The 17,350-nt window shown below is 40.6% G+C and overlaps 1 protein-coding gene across 6 annotated transcripts in view; it reads right to left on the reverse strand.

Annotated features, from left to right (window-relative positions):
- Window positions 1-17,350, reverse strand: part of LOC116473121 (cytochrome P450 4X1) — a 94,492-nt gene that overhangs the window by 24,659 nt on the left and 52,483 nt on the right. Inside the window, exon 1 of one of the 6 annotated variants that reach the window (XM_032160762.2) lies at window positions 4,872-6,536. The exons of the other annotated variants lie outside the window; for them this stretch is intronic. Within the exon in view, the coding sequence (XP_032016653.1) occupies window positions 4,872-5,048 (177 nt within the window). The 5' untranslated portion in view covers window positions 5,049-6,536. Of the gene's footprint in view, window positions 1-4,871; window positions 6,537-17,350 lie in introns of those variants that run through there. 6 annotated transcript variants of the gene reach the window in all.

The following is a 17,350-nucleotide window of genomic DNA, read 5'->3' on the forward strand; positions in this document are numbered from 1 at the left end:
CATTTACAAACAATAAACACACAAGTATTTATTGAGTGTCTATCACATGTACCAGGTGGTAGAAATACAGAAAAATATAAGAAAGACAAGGCCTTTGCCCTCATGAATATTATAAACTAATATGACAATTGTTTGTTTAGGTAAAAAATTTTCATCAACACCCCAGCCACATGAAAGTATTTCACTATACTTTTTGTAATTCCTGACTAGATAAAAAGGACAGAAAACTATTGTGAATCCTGTACTATATTTAATTTATATTTCTTCATCCCCAGAGAAGCATCTAAATACACTTGAAAATGGGTACTACATATATTTAGTAAACATTGTTCAGAAATGTTCAGAAAATGCATAGTGCCCCCAAATAGCAACAGCTAACATTTATCAAGCACTGCTATGAACTAGGTGCTGCTAAATGCTTTCCATGTTCTACGTTATTTAATATTTACATCAAGAACCCTATGAAGTAGATATAATTACAATCCCTATTTTAGAGATGAGGAAATTGAGCCCTACAGACTGGGTTAAATGATCTGCCCAAGTGTGTACAGCTGGCAACCAGTAATGAGGATTCAAACTCCAGTTTAACTCTGGAGCCCAAGTGCTTTATACTACTTAGCTACATAGATGTTCTCTGCAGTACATCCAAGTACACACGCAGACACACACACACTTGCATATGTACATCCTAGGTCCCATATGTTGGCTACTGAATAAATGTCAAACCACCTGGCCTATTCTATGTAGTAAATCGATCTTTGAATAAATAAATTTTCTTAGCACCTAACATATTTATGCATCCAACAAAGGATTTATTGAGCACCTATTATGCACCAGCAACTGTACCATGCACTAGGTTTATAGTGGCAAACAAAGACCCTACCTCTCACAGATTTTATACTGTAGTTAGTGGTGGATAATAAACGAACAAGCAAAAGCGTATACACTATAGTGTCAGAGAGTGATAAGGGCCAAGATAATAATAAGAGGGTTGGAGATAGAGAGTACTAGAGGTCCTATTTTAGTCTGAATGGTCAGGGCAAGCCTCTTTTAGGAGGTAACATTTGTTCAAAGGCCTGAATAATTTGCAGGGAGAGCAGTATAACCACAGACGTGCATGTTCAAAGCTCCGAGGGAGGAATATCCTTGGCATGTTTGAAGAATAGTAGAAGACCTGTATTACTAAGAGTAAGGAATGAAATTTCTCATCTTGTAGGGAATTTTCCCTATACACACTTTATCCTTCTGTAACCTTATGACTGTACTTAAAATGTTACTGTCTTTAGATAGAAGGAATAAGTTCCAGTGTTCAATAGCACTGTTAACAATAATTTACTGCATATTTCTGAAGAGCTTGAAGATTTGAAATGTCCCAAACACAAATAAATAATAAATGTTAGAAGTGATGAATACCCTAAACACCCTGATTTGATCACTGCACATTGTATGCATGTATCAAAATATCACAGGTACTCCATAAATATGTACAGTTATTATGTAGCAATAAAATGTTACTGCCTATGTAAAAGTTTCACCTTTTGAGCCTTAGATACTAGATTTCCTTGTGACTTCCTGCATGGTGAATCACCAAAAGGACCCTGATCTGAGTAAATGGGGAGGGTTGGTAATATTAGACAGTTTGACATGTCCATCATCTCTAATCTGCAAAATTCTGATAGAAACCTCTCAAAAACAGAAAAAAAAAACTTAGTGACAGTCAAGAGGGAATATGGACTCTAAAACACTATGAATGCAATAAATAGTCTGAAATGAAATTAAAAAGAACAGAAATTAACAAAAGAAATGCAAAATGTATACTTTGAAAAATACAAAAACATCATTAAAAAAAATTAAAGAAAGCTGAGAGTGGTGGCTCACACCTGTAATCCCAGCACTTTGGGAGACTGAGGCGGGTGGATCACGAGGTCAGGAGTTCGAGACCAGCCTGGCCAATATGGTGAAACTCCGTTTCTACTAAAAATACAAAAATCAGCTGGTGTGGTAGCATGTGCCTGTAGTCCCAGCTGCTCGGGAGGCTGAGGCAGGAGAATTGCTTGAACCCGGGAGGCAGAGGTTGCAGTGAGCCGAGATTGCGTCACTGCACTCCAGCCTGGGTGACAGAGCAGGACTCTGTCTCAAAAAAAAAAAAAAAAAATTAAAGACAACCTAACTAAATGGAAAGGCTTCCTGTGTTCATGGATCAGAAGACCTAATATTCTTAAGATGGCAATAATCCCCAAACTGATCTACAGATTCAATGCAATCCCTAGCAGAACCCTAGCTGGTTTCCTTGTAGAAATTGATAGGCTGAGTCTAAAATTTGCATAGAAACTCAAGGATTCCAAATAGCCAAAATAATCTTGGAAAATAACAAAGTGGGGGGGACTCATACTTCCTGATTTCAAAGCTTACTACAAAGCAACAGTAAGGCAGTGTGGTACTAGCATAAGGATAGACATATAATTTATTTATTTATAATTTTTAATTTTTGTGGATACATAGTAGGTTTATATATTTATGGAGTAAATGAGATGTTTTTGATACAGGCATGCAATGTGAGATAGGCACATCATGAAGAATGGGGTACCCATCCCCTCAAGCATTTATCCATTGAGTTGCAAACAATCCTATTACACTGTTTATTTAAAAATGTACAGTTATTATTGACTATAGCCACCCTGCTGTGCTATCAAGTAGTAGATGTTATTCATTCTTTCTATTTTTTTTGTACCCATTAACCATCCCTACCTCCTCCCCCAGCTCCCCTCTACCCTTCCCAGCCTTTGGTAACCATCCTTCCACTCTCTCTGTCCATGAGTTAGGACAGACATATAGCTCAATGGATTAGAATTGAAGATTCAGAAATAGACCTTGACATTTATGGTCAATTGATTTTTGACAAGGATGCCAAAACAATTCAACGGAAACAACAGACGACATAGTATCCATGCGACAGTAGAGATACATAACACAGGATAGCATCAACAGGGAGTCCTAGAACAATATCTGCATACCAAGCTTAAAGAACAACCAGTCTAGACTGGAACAGGAGGAGAGGTCTGTGGCAAAAATATCTCCAGAAAAACGAACAATTATTTAGCGTGTTTGCATATTTGGAAATATTATTTAGATGTGTTTGACAGATCTATTAGAGCATTTGGAAAAAAATAGTGACAGATATTGAAAAATGAAGCACATTAGAAAAGGAAGAAGTTGATACTGTGGGGTGGGGAAAAGTTCTATGAGAAAAGAAATAAAATGAAAGAGGACCATTTAGATCAGCAGTAAATAACATTCGCATAATAAAAATAATATAAATAGAAGTTTTTCTATTTAACTAAAAAATACAATACAATATTGTTACTGGGACAGTGGAAGATGAAGTGTAAGTGATTGCCTGTCATAAAGAAGTTCATAGGTGGATGTTGTCTTAGTACATCTGTGTTGCTGTAAAGGAATACCTGAGGCTGGGTCATTCACAAAGAGGATTATTTGGATTACAATTCTGCAGGCTATACAGGAAGCATGGTATTGGCATCTGCATCTGAGGAGGACCTCAGACTGCTTCCACTCATAGTGGAAGTGAACAGGAGCAGCTGTGTGCAGAGATCACATGGTGAGAGACAGGAAGAGAGAGGGGAGGAGGTGGCAGGCTCTTTTCAACAATCAGTTCTGGGGGGTGAAGAGGGACTAACAGAGTGAGAACTTATGAAGGAGACAGCTGCACCAAGACATTCATGAGGGATCCATCCCAATGACCCAAAGATCTCCCATCAGATCCCACCTCCAACACTGGGAATCAAATTTCAACATGAGGCTTGCTGAGGACAAACAAACCATATCTAAACCACAGCAGATGTCTAAACTTATTAAATTAATAGATGCAATATAGTAATATTATTTTACAAGTAAGGATTTAAATACCAGAAGAAACCGATAAAAGGGTTGAAAGTGGTTGCTTTAGATAAGAAAGACTAGAAAATGGGGAAACCAAAGGATCGTGTAGTAGCTCTGCTGGAATGCCTTCCCCACACCACCCAACCATCCTTTAAGACTCTGCTCAGCCCTTCACAGACTTTCCTTCCTTCTCTAGGCAGAGATGTATAGTTTCCTCCGACAGATATTCCCTTGTCTCTAGGCCTCTAGTAAAGCACCCATTGCCTTAAATTTTCATTTTCTCTCTGTGGCCTAAGTCTGCACCTGACTTGGGAGGTGCAGGGGAGGGACTTAGCTTCTCTTTATAATCTTAGTACCTATCACACAATTGCCACTCAGAGTCGGTTGAATGAATAAAAACCTTAATTAGGGGTGGGAGTGGATTTAAAAAACGGGAGAGACCAAAAGCTAACAGTCTCCCTTTACAAATTTCCATCAATCAGTATTTCTCGAGTGGCTGGCTGGGGCTGCTCCTTACTTCACAAGAATCTCAGGAAAAGAAAATTTTCTCCTGTTAAAATGGACTAAGGGTGCCAACGATTGGGATAGATTTTGCATATTTTCTGCAATTAATAAGTTATTTAGAATAACATGCTATTTTTAAAGCAACACATGTGGAAGGCTTGGTGAAGCAATGAGAGACAGACTTAAGTTACACCTCGCTTTCTTTTTCCATATTCAGGTTCTTTAAATAGCTCTCTCCCAGCCCCCAAAGCTTCCTCTTTAGTGATCTTTCCCTGTGGGGCTGCGGGAAAGCAAGTCTCTAAAGCAAGGAAAAATGATGCTGAGAGCCACAGGCCGGGCTGGAAACGCCAGTGCAAGCCGGAGGGTCCCCAGGGATGGAAGAAAGCAGCCGTCTCTCTGCCGGCGGGGCTCCTCTGCCGCATCCTCCTCCGCCGCTCCCTCGTCCCTCCTCCCTCCTCCCTCCCATCTACCTTCTGGTGCCCAAAGAACCAGTGGGTGGGGGGCGTTGGGAAGGCGCGCAGGTCCCGCAGCAGCCGCTGCCTCCGCAGGAAGAGCTTAATGGCCTGCAGCAGCCCCAGGGCCAAGCAGAACACGAACGCCAGGTAAAAGGGCCGCGCCCAGCGCGTCTCCAGCCAGGAGAATTCCATGGCTCTGCGCAGCGCCGAACGCCGGCGGTTTCCGGGAGTGCGGGAGAGGGTGGGGCTTTCTCCCGCCCGGAGCTGGCGTAGGGTCGCGCAGCCCACCGCCTCTCTGGGCCCTCGCGAAGCTTCTGACTCGCGGGAAGAAGGAAAGGCAGTGGGAGGGGCAGCTCAGGCCTGGGGAGAGGAGGCAGGCGCGCGTGCGGGATTTCTAGCCGGTTACCAAAGCGCGCACGCTTCGTTCGGCCCAACTGCTTTTGCGCTCCTGGAGGGTCCTCTTTTAAGTCCAACAGTTTTCAGTCACGGGATCTGAATTTATATTGTAAAATAATGCTAAAGCTGAGGTCATTGTTTTTCTTCCTTATCACAAATTAATAAACGGCTATGCAAGAGATTTTCTTTTCCATTCTGGCATTCTACCAAAATTCCCAGGTGGCAGAGGTAGGGGGAGGTGTACGATCATTATTCCTTTATCCTGTGGCCTGCCTAGTGGTGTTCCGGTAAATGGTTTACAACTGATTCCCACCCTGATTCCCAGCGTGTACCATGAGCTAGTTCAAGCTGCTGATACGAGGGCACTGAACACTGAACGGAGAAGATATGCACAGTAGCGTACCATTATATAGTAATTCCACTATACAGGTGCAGTCAGGGCCTGCTACATAATTTATGAATCTCAGTGCAAAATGAAAACGTGGGATAAAAACTTTATTAACAATTCTAAGATGACAGAGCATTAAACCGAGCATATGCCCTTGTGGGTTCAGAGCCTCGTGTGGCTGCTCGGGTCCTCATGCCCATGAAGGGCTGACTCTAGATGCCAGAGACATAAACTCCAGTACAGATAACAGAAAAATGTAGTAAAAATAATTTGAAAGTGATGGTTTTAGTATTTGTAACGTACCAGGTGGTGAACTAGGATCTAACAGGGCTGATTTCCCAAGCTGCTGTCTCCCCCTACCTCCCTGTCCCAGCAATGTTTATAGGCATTGCCCACATTTCATTCATTTATTTATTCATTCATTTATTCATTGATTTAGGCTAAGACAGGCATATGTTAAGTGTTGATTGACAGCTCTGAACAATAAACCCAATTTCTGCTACAATTCCCTGTTCTCCCTATCACTGTCCCTCCTCCACGTTCCCCCGCCCCCAATTCCTTAAGCCTACGCACCACTCTCTGGAGCCAGATTTTATTTGGCGGGTAAGTGATTAAGACAGGCTCCAGGGGGCCGGGCACGGTGGCTCACGCCTGTAGTCCCAGCACTTTGGGAGGCCGAGGCGGGCGGATCACAAGATTAAGGAATCGAGACCATCCTGGCTAACATGGTGAAACCCCGTCTCTACTAAAAATACAAAAAAATTAGCCGAGCGTGGTGGCGGGCGCCTGTAGTCCCAGCTACTCAGGAGGCTGAGGCAGGAGAATGGGGTGAACCTGGGAGATGGAGCTTGCAGTGAGCCGAGATCATGCCACTGCATTCCAGCCTGGACGATAGAGCAAGACTCCGTCTCAAAAAAAAAACAAAAAACAAAAAAACAGGAGCTGGGCGTGGTGGCTTGTGATTATTATGCATTGCATGCCGTGTGTCAAAACATCTCATGTTCCCCATAAATATATACACGTACTATGTGGCCAGAGGCTCACGCCTGTAATCCCAGCACTTTGGGAGGCCGAGGCAGGTGGATCACAAGGTCAGGAGATCGAGACCATCCTGGCTAACATGGTGAAACCCCGACTCTACTAAAAATACAAAAAATCAACCGGGCGTGGTGGTGGGCCCCTGTAGTCCCAGCTACTTGGCAGGCTGAGACAGGAGAATGGCGTGAACCTGGGAGGTGGAGCTTGTGGGGAGCCAAGATAGCGCCACTGCACTCCAGCCTGGGCAACAGAGCGAGACTCCATCTCAAAAAAAAAAAATTAAAAAAAAGAATTAAAAAAAATCCTGTACAGCTTCCTTCTGTATCTCTTTGCATATTCAGCTTATCTTCCTAATCAGGCTTTAAAACACCATGATGGTTTAAACTTTTTTTTTTTTAATGTCTTGAATTCTGACTGGAGCCCGTCTTTGAGCTGGGCACACAATAAATGTTTGATAAACATTTATTTCACTTGAACTAAGGAGACATACCAGGGGTCAGGGAGTTTTAAGAAACAGCAGGGTGAGAAATGTAGAGCAATGACCTACAAAGCAGGTGGACAATGAAGAAATGGAGATATCCCAGGTCAAGAATTTTGTCTATTAAGAGAAGAAGTAGAAGCTAGAGGGTGGGAAGGTAGATAAATAGAAGATGAGTAAAGTAAAATGATGGTTATTCTCAAGACAGGGAGCCTGTTGGTTGTTCCTCACAGAGGTGGCACTAATAGGAAGGATAGAAGATTCTGAGAGAGGGGCAGTAAGAGAGAAAACACATGGCCAGGGAGGCTGAAGGGGATGAATGGGGCATTGAATAGAATGGATGAGCCAGAAGGGGCGAGGCACAGAAACTTCATAAATAGTCAGTCCTAGCCATTTTTTTAGACAGTCTTGTTGTGTCACCCAGGCTGGAGTACAGTGGTGCTATCACAGTTTATTGAAGCCTCAACCTCTTGGGCTCAAACGATCCTCCCACCTCAGCCTCCTGAGTAGTCCTAGATATTTTTATGAACACATTAAGGTTGGGAAGTGATCACTTCATTCTGTCCCTAATTAACACAGTAGTTTTGGTTTTGAAGGGGTTAAACTGGGAAGACAAGCACATAAGCATAAGAGAAAGAATGGGAGGAGGAAACAGGCAGATTGTATCTCTGATGCTGGATAACCTGAGTTTTTTTTAGAGAATCCTGAGGCATCTTCTGCCATGGCAGGGGCAGGGATTCAGAACAGCTGCTATGGTTATTGCTGGGGGCATTGACAAGCAAGCTGTTAAAAGACTTAGGAACCAGTAGAATTTACATAGTAAGTTCCATGCAAAAGGCCACTAGCACATGGTTCCATCATTTTCTCCAGTCAACATCCTGGAGGTAAGAGAATGGAAAGTTTCAGTAAGGAAGCATAGAACCAGTTCCTACTCTCACTGTGCTGCACTGTCCCCCTGCCAATGCTGGGAAATACCAGGATACAAAACTGTATCAAAGGTAGGCCAACACACAATCTGGTGGAGAGGACAGATAGATATGGAAAGCAGTGTTATGGTAAAACGGATTCATGCTACAACTGCAGAGACCCATATGGGTTATCTGGATCTAGTCCTATCTTACAGATAAGGAAATGAAGTGCGAAAGAAAAACCAAAAAACAAAAAAGGCTACCCCTAACCTCCTTCTCTCCAGACTGAGAATTCCAAGGTCACTTTTCCTTTCTCCATGTGACCTGTGGGCTATACCACCTGTGCTGGTCTTTCTGGTTCCTTTGAAGGATAGAGCAGTGGAGCCTTAAATGTATCCAACAGTGTTACTCTGTTTCATCTCCTCTGAAGGCTCATACTTCTCCACCCAGTTTTTAAAATGTTTGGTGGAGATGTGAGAACCTCCAGAGGAGATGGAAAAGAGGCAAGCAGAGAGGTGTGAAGGAAACCAGGATCATCCAGTGTGAGATACAAAGAGAGAGGCTGAGACACTTGAAATGAAAGATGAATGATGAGTTACAAAACAAAGATAACGTTTAAAATGTGTTTATTGGAATTCATATCATGGAAGTCAGTTGTAAACTTGGGAAGAGATGTTGAAATGATAGGAGCAGAAATCAAAATAAAGTGGATTGAGAAGAAATTAGGAGGGCAGTAAGGAGCTGTGGAGAAGTGTCAACCGCTTTGAAGAGTTTGACTGTGAAAGGAAAGTTGGAATGTTTCTGGATGGGGATCTCAGGGATTTGAGAGTGAAAGAAGGGTAAGGTCTCTCCTCCACTCTCTATTTCCTACCCCAACCTCACCCCCAATTCCTAGTAAGTGAGGTTGGGATTCATAGTGCAGTCACTGGCCTTGAAGGTAGGAGGAAGAAAAGGTTGGGGCAGTTGTAGAGTTTCACATTTTGTAGTACTTTAAACCACAACACAGTATAATACAAAATGCAAATCGTATAAAATCTCATTAAAAATCTCCAGTCATAGACAGTTTTGAATACTACTAATATTATTTAATTTTACAATGTCAATATCCAGTATCTGTTTTCCTTATTAAATATAAATGGGCCAACTCAAAATTATTAAATTTAAGAGTACATTGAGGGCCAGGTGGGGTGGCTCACACCTGTAATCCCAGCACTTTGGGAGGCCGAGGTGGGCAGATCACCTGAGGTCAGGAGTTTGAGACCAGCCTGGCCAACTTGGCAAAACCCTATCTCTATTAAAAATACAAAAATTAGCCAGACATGGTGGTGGGTACCTGTAATCCCAGCTACTTGGGAGGCTGAGGCAGGAGAATTGCTTGAACCCGGGAGGCATAGATTGCAGTGAGCTGAGATCGTGCCACTGCATTCCAGCCTGGGTGACAGAGCAAGACTCCATCTCAAAAAAAAAAAAAGAGTATATTGAGGTCAACTAAAGTCATTTAAACTTCACCTTCCCTATCTGATGAAAGAGTTTATTTGCTTAACATCAAATTAAATAAATTGCTATTTGGAATAATAACTTAAACAACTTACTCAATAGTAAGTCAAATGCCTTAAGCAATTCTCATATTTGTCCAACTTGGGTGTATTTCAAAAATAATAATATTGTTTGAACATCACATAAGTAATGTAACCTATGATGTAACTGACACATCAGCTTCTGCCAAGTTAGACTCTTATCTGGAATAATAATAATATCAAATAACACTGAACTCTCACTATGTGCCAGGAATCTTACATACGCTATCTCTGTTGTCCCAAGTAGGCCTCACTATTTCCACTTTACAAATGAGCAAGTTGAAGCCTGAGAAATGAAATAACTTGACCTTGGTCACATGTGGCTCCCAAAGTCTGTCTTCTGTATCACATCGTGCCTCCAATGCATCCTAAGACCTCTCCCCTACCACTTTTTAACATTATGCAGACATACATAGTGAGTCATAAATTTGCCAAAATTTATGGCAACCAGCAGCTCTTGGGGCTGCTTTGCCGATTGAGTAGCCATTCTTTATTCCTTTACCTTCCCAATAAACTTGCTTTCACTTTAAAAGCAAACAAACACCACCAACAACGAACTGAATGAACCAGCCACAACAGCCTACCATTGAGAAGATGGTATGGTGACCTTTCCGCTAGAGTGAAGCTGAAAGCTGGTAACTACTTATTTATGTGCTGATACAGAAAAACAACAACAAAACGTAGGGAAAAAATGTTTAAATGTATAGAAATAAGTTAAGTAGGAAGACTAAGCAAAGGACTTTATTTTTTGTTAGAGACAATGGGACTTTGGGCAAACTCACTCTTAGACTTACAATTTTTTAAAAACTCACTCCCAAGTACCAGGAAGTGGAAACTGTAAGAGTTTACCTAATATGTCACTTTTACATATGTTTTATCTTTCAGTCCTCCAGACCACTCTGTGAAATGCAGGGCAGTATAAGCCTCATTTCACAAATAAGGACAAATAAGCTAAAAACCCTGGTCCCTGGATCAGTGGGCTCTTGGGAGCTGTTGCAAAGGGACTGGCATGTGTATTACTTCACATCCATGCCAGACCTTTTTTTTCTCAGGCTGGTTTTTTCTTTTTTTTTGAATATCGATAGATTTTTTTTATTATTATACTTTAAGTTCTAGTGTACATATGCACAATGTGCAGGTTTGTTACATATGTATACATGTGCCATGTTGGTTTGCTGTACCCATTAACTCGTCATTTACCTTAAGTATTTCTCCTAATACTATCCCTCCCCGCTCCCCCACCCCACTGCAGGCCCCAGTGTGCGATGTTCCCCACCCTGTGTCCAAGTGTTCTCATTGTTCAATTCCCACCTATGAGTGAGAACATGCAGTGTTTGGTTTTCTGTCCTTGCGATAGTTTACTCAGAGTAATGGTTTCCAGCTTCATCCATGTCCCTACAAAGGACATGAACTCATCCTTTTCTATGGCTGCTTAGTATTCAATGGCATAAATGTGCCACATTTTCTTAATCCAGTCTATCATTGATGGACATTTGGGTTGGTTCCAAGTCTTTGCTATTGTGAATAGTGCCACAATAAGCATACGTGTGCATGTGTCTTTACAGCAGCATGATTTATAGTCCTTTGGGTATATACCCAGTAATGGGATGGCTGGGTCAAATGGTATTTCTAGTTCTAGATCCCTGAGGAATCACCATACTGACTTCCACAATGGTTGAACTAGTTTACAGTCCCACCAACAGTGTAAAAGTGTTCCTATTCCTCCACATCCTCTCCAGCACCTGTTGTTTCCTGACTTTTTCATGATCGCCATTCTAACTGGTGTGAGATGGTATCTCATTGTGGTTTTGATTTGCATTTCTCTGATGGCCAGTGATGATGAGCATTTTTCCATGTGTCTTGGCAGCATAAATGTCTTCTTTTGAGAAGTGTCTGTTCATATCCTTCACCCACTTTTTGATGGGGTCGTTTGATTTTTTCTTGTACATTTATTTAAGTTCGTTGTGGATTCTGGATATTAGCCATTTGCCAGATGGGTAGATTGTAAATATTTTTTCCCATTCTGTAGGTTGCCTGTTCACTCCGATGGTAGTTTCTTTTGCTGTGCAGGAGCTCTTTAGTTTAATTAGATCCCATTTGTCAATTTTGGCTTTTGTTGCCTTTACTTTTGGTGTTTTAGTCATGAAGTCCTTGCCCATGCGTATGTCCTGAATGGTATTGCGTAGGTTTTCTTCTAAGGTTTTTATGGTTTTAGGTCTAACATTTAAGTCTTTACTCCACCTTGAATTAATTTTTGTATAAAGTGTAAGGAAGAGATCCAGTTTCAGCTTTCTACATATGGCTAGCCAGTTTTCCCAGCACCATTTATTAAATAGGGAATCCTTTCCCCATTGCTTGTTTTTGTCAGGTTTGTCAAAGATCAGATGGTTGTAGATGTGTGGTATTATTTCTGAGGGCTGTGTTCTGTTCCATTGGTCTATATCCCTGTGTTGGTACCAGTACCATGCTATTTTGGTTACCGTAGCCTTGTAGTATAGTTTGAAGTCAGATAGTGTGATGCCTACAGCTTTGTTCCTTTGGCTTAGGATTGTCTTGGCAATGAGGGCTGTTTTTTGGTTCTATATGAACTTTAAAGTAGTTGTTTCTAATTCTGTGAAGAAAGTCATTGGTAGCTTGATGGGGATGGCATTGAATCTATAAATTACCTTGGGCAGTATGGCTATTTTCACGATATTGATTCTTCCTACCCGTGAGCATGGAATGTTCTTCCATTTGTTTGTATCCTCTTTTATTTCATTGAGCAGTGGTTTGTAGATCTCCTTGAAGAGGTCCTTCATGTGCCTTGTAAGTTGGATTCGTAGGTGTTTCATTCTCTTTGAAGCAATTGTGAATGGGAGTTCACTCATGATTTGGCTCTCTGTCTGTTTTTGGTGTATAAGAATGCTTGTGATTTTTGTACATTGATTTTGTATCCTGAGACTTTGCTGAAGTTGCCTATCAGCTTAAGGAGATTTTAGGCTGAGACGATGGGGTTTTCTAGATATACAATCATGTCATATGCAAACAGGAACAATCTGACTTCCTCTTTTCCTAATTGAAAACCCTTTATTTCTTTTTTTTTTTTTTATTATACTTTAGGGTTTTAGGGTACATGTGCACAATGTGCAGGTTTGTTACATATGTATCCATGTGCCATGTTGATTTCCTGCACCCATTAACTCGTCATTTAGCATTAGGTGTATCTCCTAATGCTGTCCCTCCCCCCTCCCCCCACCCCACAACAGTCCCCGGAGTGTGATGTTCCCCTTCCTGTGTCCATGAGTTCTCATTGTTCAATTCCCACCTATGAGTGAGAACATGCGGTGTTTGGTTTTTTGTCCTTGCGATAGTTTACTGAGAATGATGTTTTCCAGTTTCATCCATGTCCCTACAAAGGACACGAACTCATCATTTTTTATGGCTGCATAGTATTCCATGGTGTATATGTGCCACATTTTCTTAATCCAGTCTATCGTTGTTGGACATTTGGGTTGGTTCCAACTCTTTGCTATTGTGAATAGTGCTGCAATAAACATACGTGTGCATGTGTCTTTATAGCAGCATGATTTATAGTCCTTTGGGTATATACCCAGTAATGGGATGGCTGGGTCAAATGGTATTTCTAGTTCGAGATCCCTGAGGAATCGCCACACTGACTTCCACAATGGTTGAACTAGTTTACAGTCCCACCAACAGTGTAAAAGTGTTCCTATTTCTCCACATCCTCTCCAGCACCTATTGTTTCCTGATTTTTTAATGATGGCCATTCTAACTGGTGTGAGATGGTATCTCACTGTGGTTTTGATTTGCATTTCTCTGACGGCCAGTGATGATGAGCATTTCTTCATGTGTTTTTTGGCTGCATAAATGTCTTCTTTTGAGAAGTGTCTGTTCATGTCCTCTGCCCACTTTTTGATGGGGTTGTTTGTTTTTTTCTTGTAAATTTGTTTGAGTTCATTGTAGATTCTGGATATTAGCCCTTTGTCAGATGAGTAGGTTGCAAAAATTTTCTCCCATTCTGTAGGTTGCCTGTTCACTCTGATGATAGTTTCTTTTGCTGTGCAGAAGCTCTTTAGTTTAATGAGATCCCATTTGTCGATTTTTGCTTTTGTTGCCATTGCTTTTGGTGTTTTAGACATGAAGTCCTTGCCCACGCCTATGTCCTGAATGGTATTGCCTAGGTTTTCTTGTAGGATTTTAATGGTTTTAGGTCTAACATATAAGTCTTTAATCCATCTTGAATTAATTTTTGTATAAGGTGTAAGGAAGGGATCCAGTTGCAGCTTTCTACATATGGCTAGCCAGTTTTCCCAGCACCATTTATTAAATAGGGAATCCTTTCCCCATTTCTTGTTTTTGTCAGGTTTGTCAAAGATCAGATAGTTGTAGCTATGCGGCGTCATTTCTGAGGGCTCTGTTCTGTTCCATTGATCTATGTCTCTGTTGTGGTACCAGTACCATGCTGTTTTGGTTACTGTAGCCTTGTAGTATAGTTTAAAGTCAGGTAGCGTGATGCCTCCAGCTTTGTTCTTTTGGCTTAGGATTGACTTGGCGATGCGGGCTCTTTTTTGGTTCCATATGAACTTTAAAGTAGTTTTTTCCAATTCTGTGAAGAAAGTCATTGGTAGCTTGATGGGGATGGCATTGAATCTATAAATGACCTTGGGCAGTATGGCCATTTTCACGATATTGATTCTTCCAACCCATGAGCATGGAATGTTCTTCCATTTGTTTGTATCCTCTTTTATTTCATTGAGCAGTGGAAAACCCTTTATTTCTTTCTCCTGCCTGATTGCCCTGGCCAGAACTTCCAACACTATGTTGAATAGGAGTGGTGAGAGAGGGCATCCCTGTCTTGTGCCAGTTTTCAAAGGGAATGCTTCCAGTTTTTGCGCATTCAGTATGCTATTGGCTGTGGGTTTGTCATAGATAGCTCTTACTATTTTGAGATACGTCCCATCAATATCTAATTTATTGAGAGTTTTTAGCATGAAGCGTTGTTGAATTTTGTCAAAGGCCTTTTCTGCATCTATTGAGATAATCATGTGGTTTTTGTCTTTGGTTCTGTTTATATGCTGCATTACGTTTATTGATTTGCGTATGTTGAACCAGCCTTGCATCCCAGGGATGAAGCCCACTTGATCATGGTGGATAAGCTTTTTGATGTGTTGCTGTATTCGGTTTGCCAGTATTTTATTGAGGATTTTTGCATCGATGTTCATCCGGATTATTGGTCTAAAATTCTCTTTTTTTTGTTGTGTCTCTGCCAGGCTTTGGTATCAGGATGATGCTGGCTTCATAAAATGAGTTAGGGAGGATTCCCTCTTTTTCTATTGATTGGAATAGTTTCAGAAGGAATGTTACCAGTTCCTCCTTGTACCTCTGGTAGAATTCATCTGTGAATCCACCTGGTGCTGGACTTTTTTTGGTTGGTAAGCTATTAATTATTGCCTCAATTTCAGAGCCTGTTATTGGTCTATTCAGAGATTCAACTTCTTCCTAATCGAATCCCTTAATAGATCAATAACGAGTTCCAAAATTGAGGCAGTAATGAATAACCTACCAATCAAAAAAAGCCCAAGACCACACAGATTCAAAGCAGAATTTTACCAGAGGTTCAAAGAACAGCTGGTACCATTTCTACTGAAATTATTCAAAAAAAATCAAACAAGAAGGACTCCTCTCTAACTCATTCTATGAGACCAGCATCATCCTGATACCAAAACTTGGCAGAGATACAACAACAATGAATAAGAAAACATCAGGCCAATATCCTTGATGAACATTGATGCAAAAATACTCAACAAAATACTGGGAAGCCAAATCCAGCAGCACCTCAAAAAGCTTATCCACTACAATCAAGTTGGTTCATCCCCAGGATGTAAGTTTGGTTCAACATACACAAATCAATAAATGTGATTCATCACATAAAACTAAAGACAAAACCCACATGATTATCTCAATAGATGCGGAAAAGGCCTTCAAAAAAATTCAACATCCTTCATGTTAAAAACTCAATAAACTGTGTATTGAAGGAACATACCTCATAATAATAAAAGCTATACATGACAAACCCACAGCCAATATCACACTGAATGGGCAAAAGCTGGAAGCATTCCCCTTGAAAACCAGTACAAGGCGAGAATGCTCTCTCTCACCTTTCCCATTCAATATAGTATTGGAAATTCTGGCCATGGCAATCAGGCAAGAGAAAGAAATAAATGGTATTTGAATAGGAAGAGAGGAAGTCATATTACCTTTGTTTGCAGATGACATGATCCTATATCTAGAAAACCCCATTGTCTCAGCCCAAAAGCTTTTTAAGCTGATAAACAACATTAGCAAAGTCTCAGAGTATAAAATCAATGTGCAAAAATAGCTAGCATTCCTATACACCAACAACAGGCAAGCAGAGAGCCAAATCATGAATGAACTCTCATTCACAATTACTACAAAAAAAAACTAGGAATACAGCTAACAAAGGAAGTGAAGAACCTCTTGAAGGAGAAATACAAATCACTGCTCAAAGAAATCAGAGAGGACACAACTGGAAAAACATTCCATGTTCATGGATAGAATAAATATTATAAAAATGGCCATACTTCCCAAAGTAATTTATTGATTCAATGCTATTCCCATTAAGCCACCATTGACATTCTTCATGAAACTAAAAAAGAAACTATTTAAAAATTCATATGGAACCAAGAAAGAGCCTGAATAGTCGAGATAATTATAAGCACAAAGAACAAAGCTGGAGGTATCACACTCCCCCGCTTCAAACTATACTATAAGGCTACAGTAACCAAAACAGCAGGGTACTGGTACAAGAACAGACATACTGACCAATGGAACAGAATAGAGAATCAGAAGTAAGACCACACACCTACAATGATCTGATCTTCAACAAACCTGAGAAAAACAAGCAATGGGGAAAGGACTTTCTATTTAATAATGATACTGGGAGAGCTGGCTAGCCATATGCAGAACATTGAAATTGGACCCCTTCTTTACACCATATACAAAAATTAACTCAAGATGGATTAAAGGACTTAAATATAAAACCCAAAACTGAAAAACCCTAAAAGAAAATCTAGGCAATGCCTATCAGGACTTAGTCAGGAGCAAAGATTTCCTGATGAAATCACAAAAAGCAATGGCAAAAAAGGCAAAAATTGACACCTGGGATCTAATTAAACTAAAGAGCATCTGCACAGCAAAATAAACTATCATCAGAGTGAACAGACAACCTACAGAATGGGAGAAAATGTTTGCAATCTATCCATCTGACAAAGATCTAATAATCCAGAGTCTACAAGGAACTTAAGTTTACAAGAAAAAAACAAACAACCCCATTAAAAAGTGAGCAAAGGACATGAACAGACACTTCTCGAAAGAGGACATACATGTATCCAACAAACATATTTTTTAAAAAAGCTCAACATCACTAGAGAAATGCAAATCAAAATCACAATGAGATACCATCTCATGCCAATCAGAATAGCTATTATTAAAAAGTTAAAAAACAGCAGATGCTGGCAAGGTTGCAGAGAAAAATGGAATGTTTTTACGCTGTTGGCAGGAGCATAAATTGGTTCAACGATTGTGGAAGACAGTGTGGCAATTCCTCAAAGACCTACAGACAAAAATGCCATTTGACCCAGGATTCTCATTACTGAGTATATACCCAAAGGGATATAAATCATTCTATT

Source organism: Hylobates moloch, unplaced genomic scaffold (genome assembly GCF_009828535.3).
Source record: "Hylobates moloch isolate HMO894 unplaced genomic scaffold, HMol_V3 SCAFFOLD_8, whole genome shotgun sequence".
Lineage (NCBI taxonomy): Eukaryota > Metazoa > Chordata > Mammalia > Primates > Hylobatidae > Hylobates > Hylobates moloch.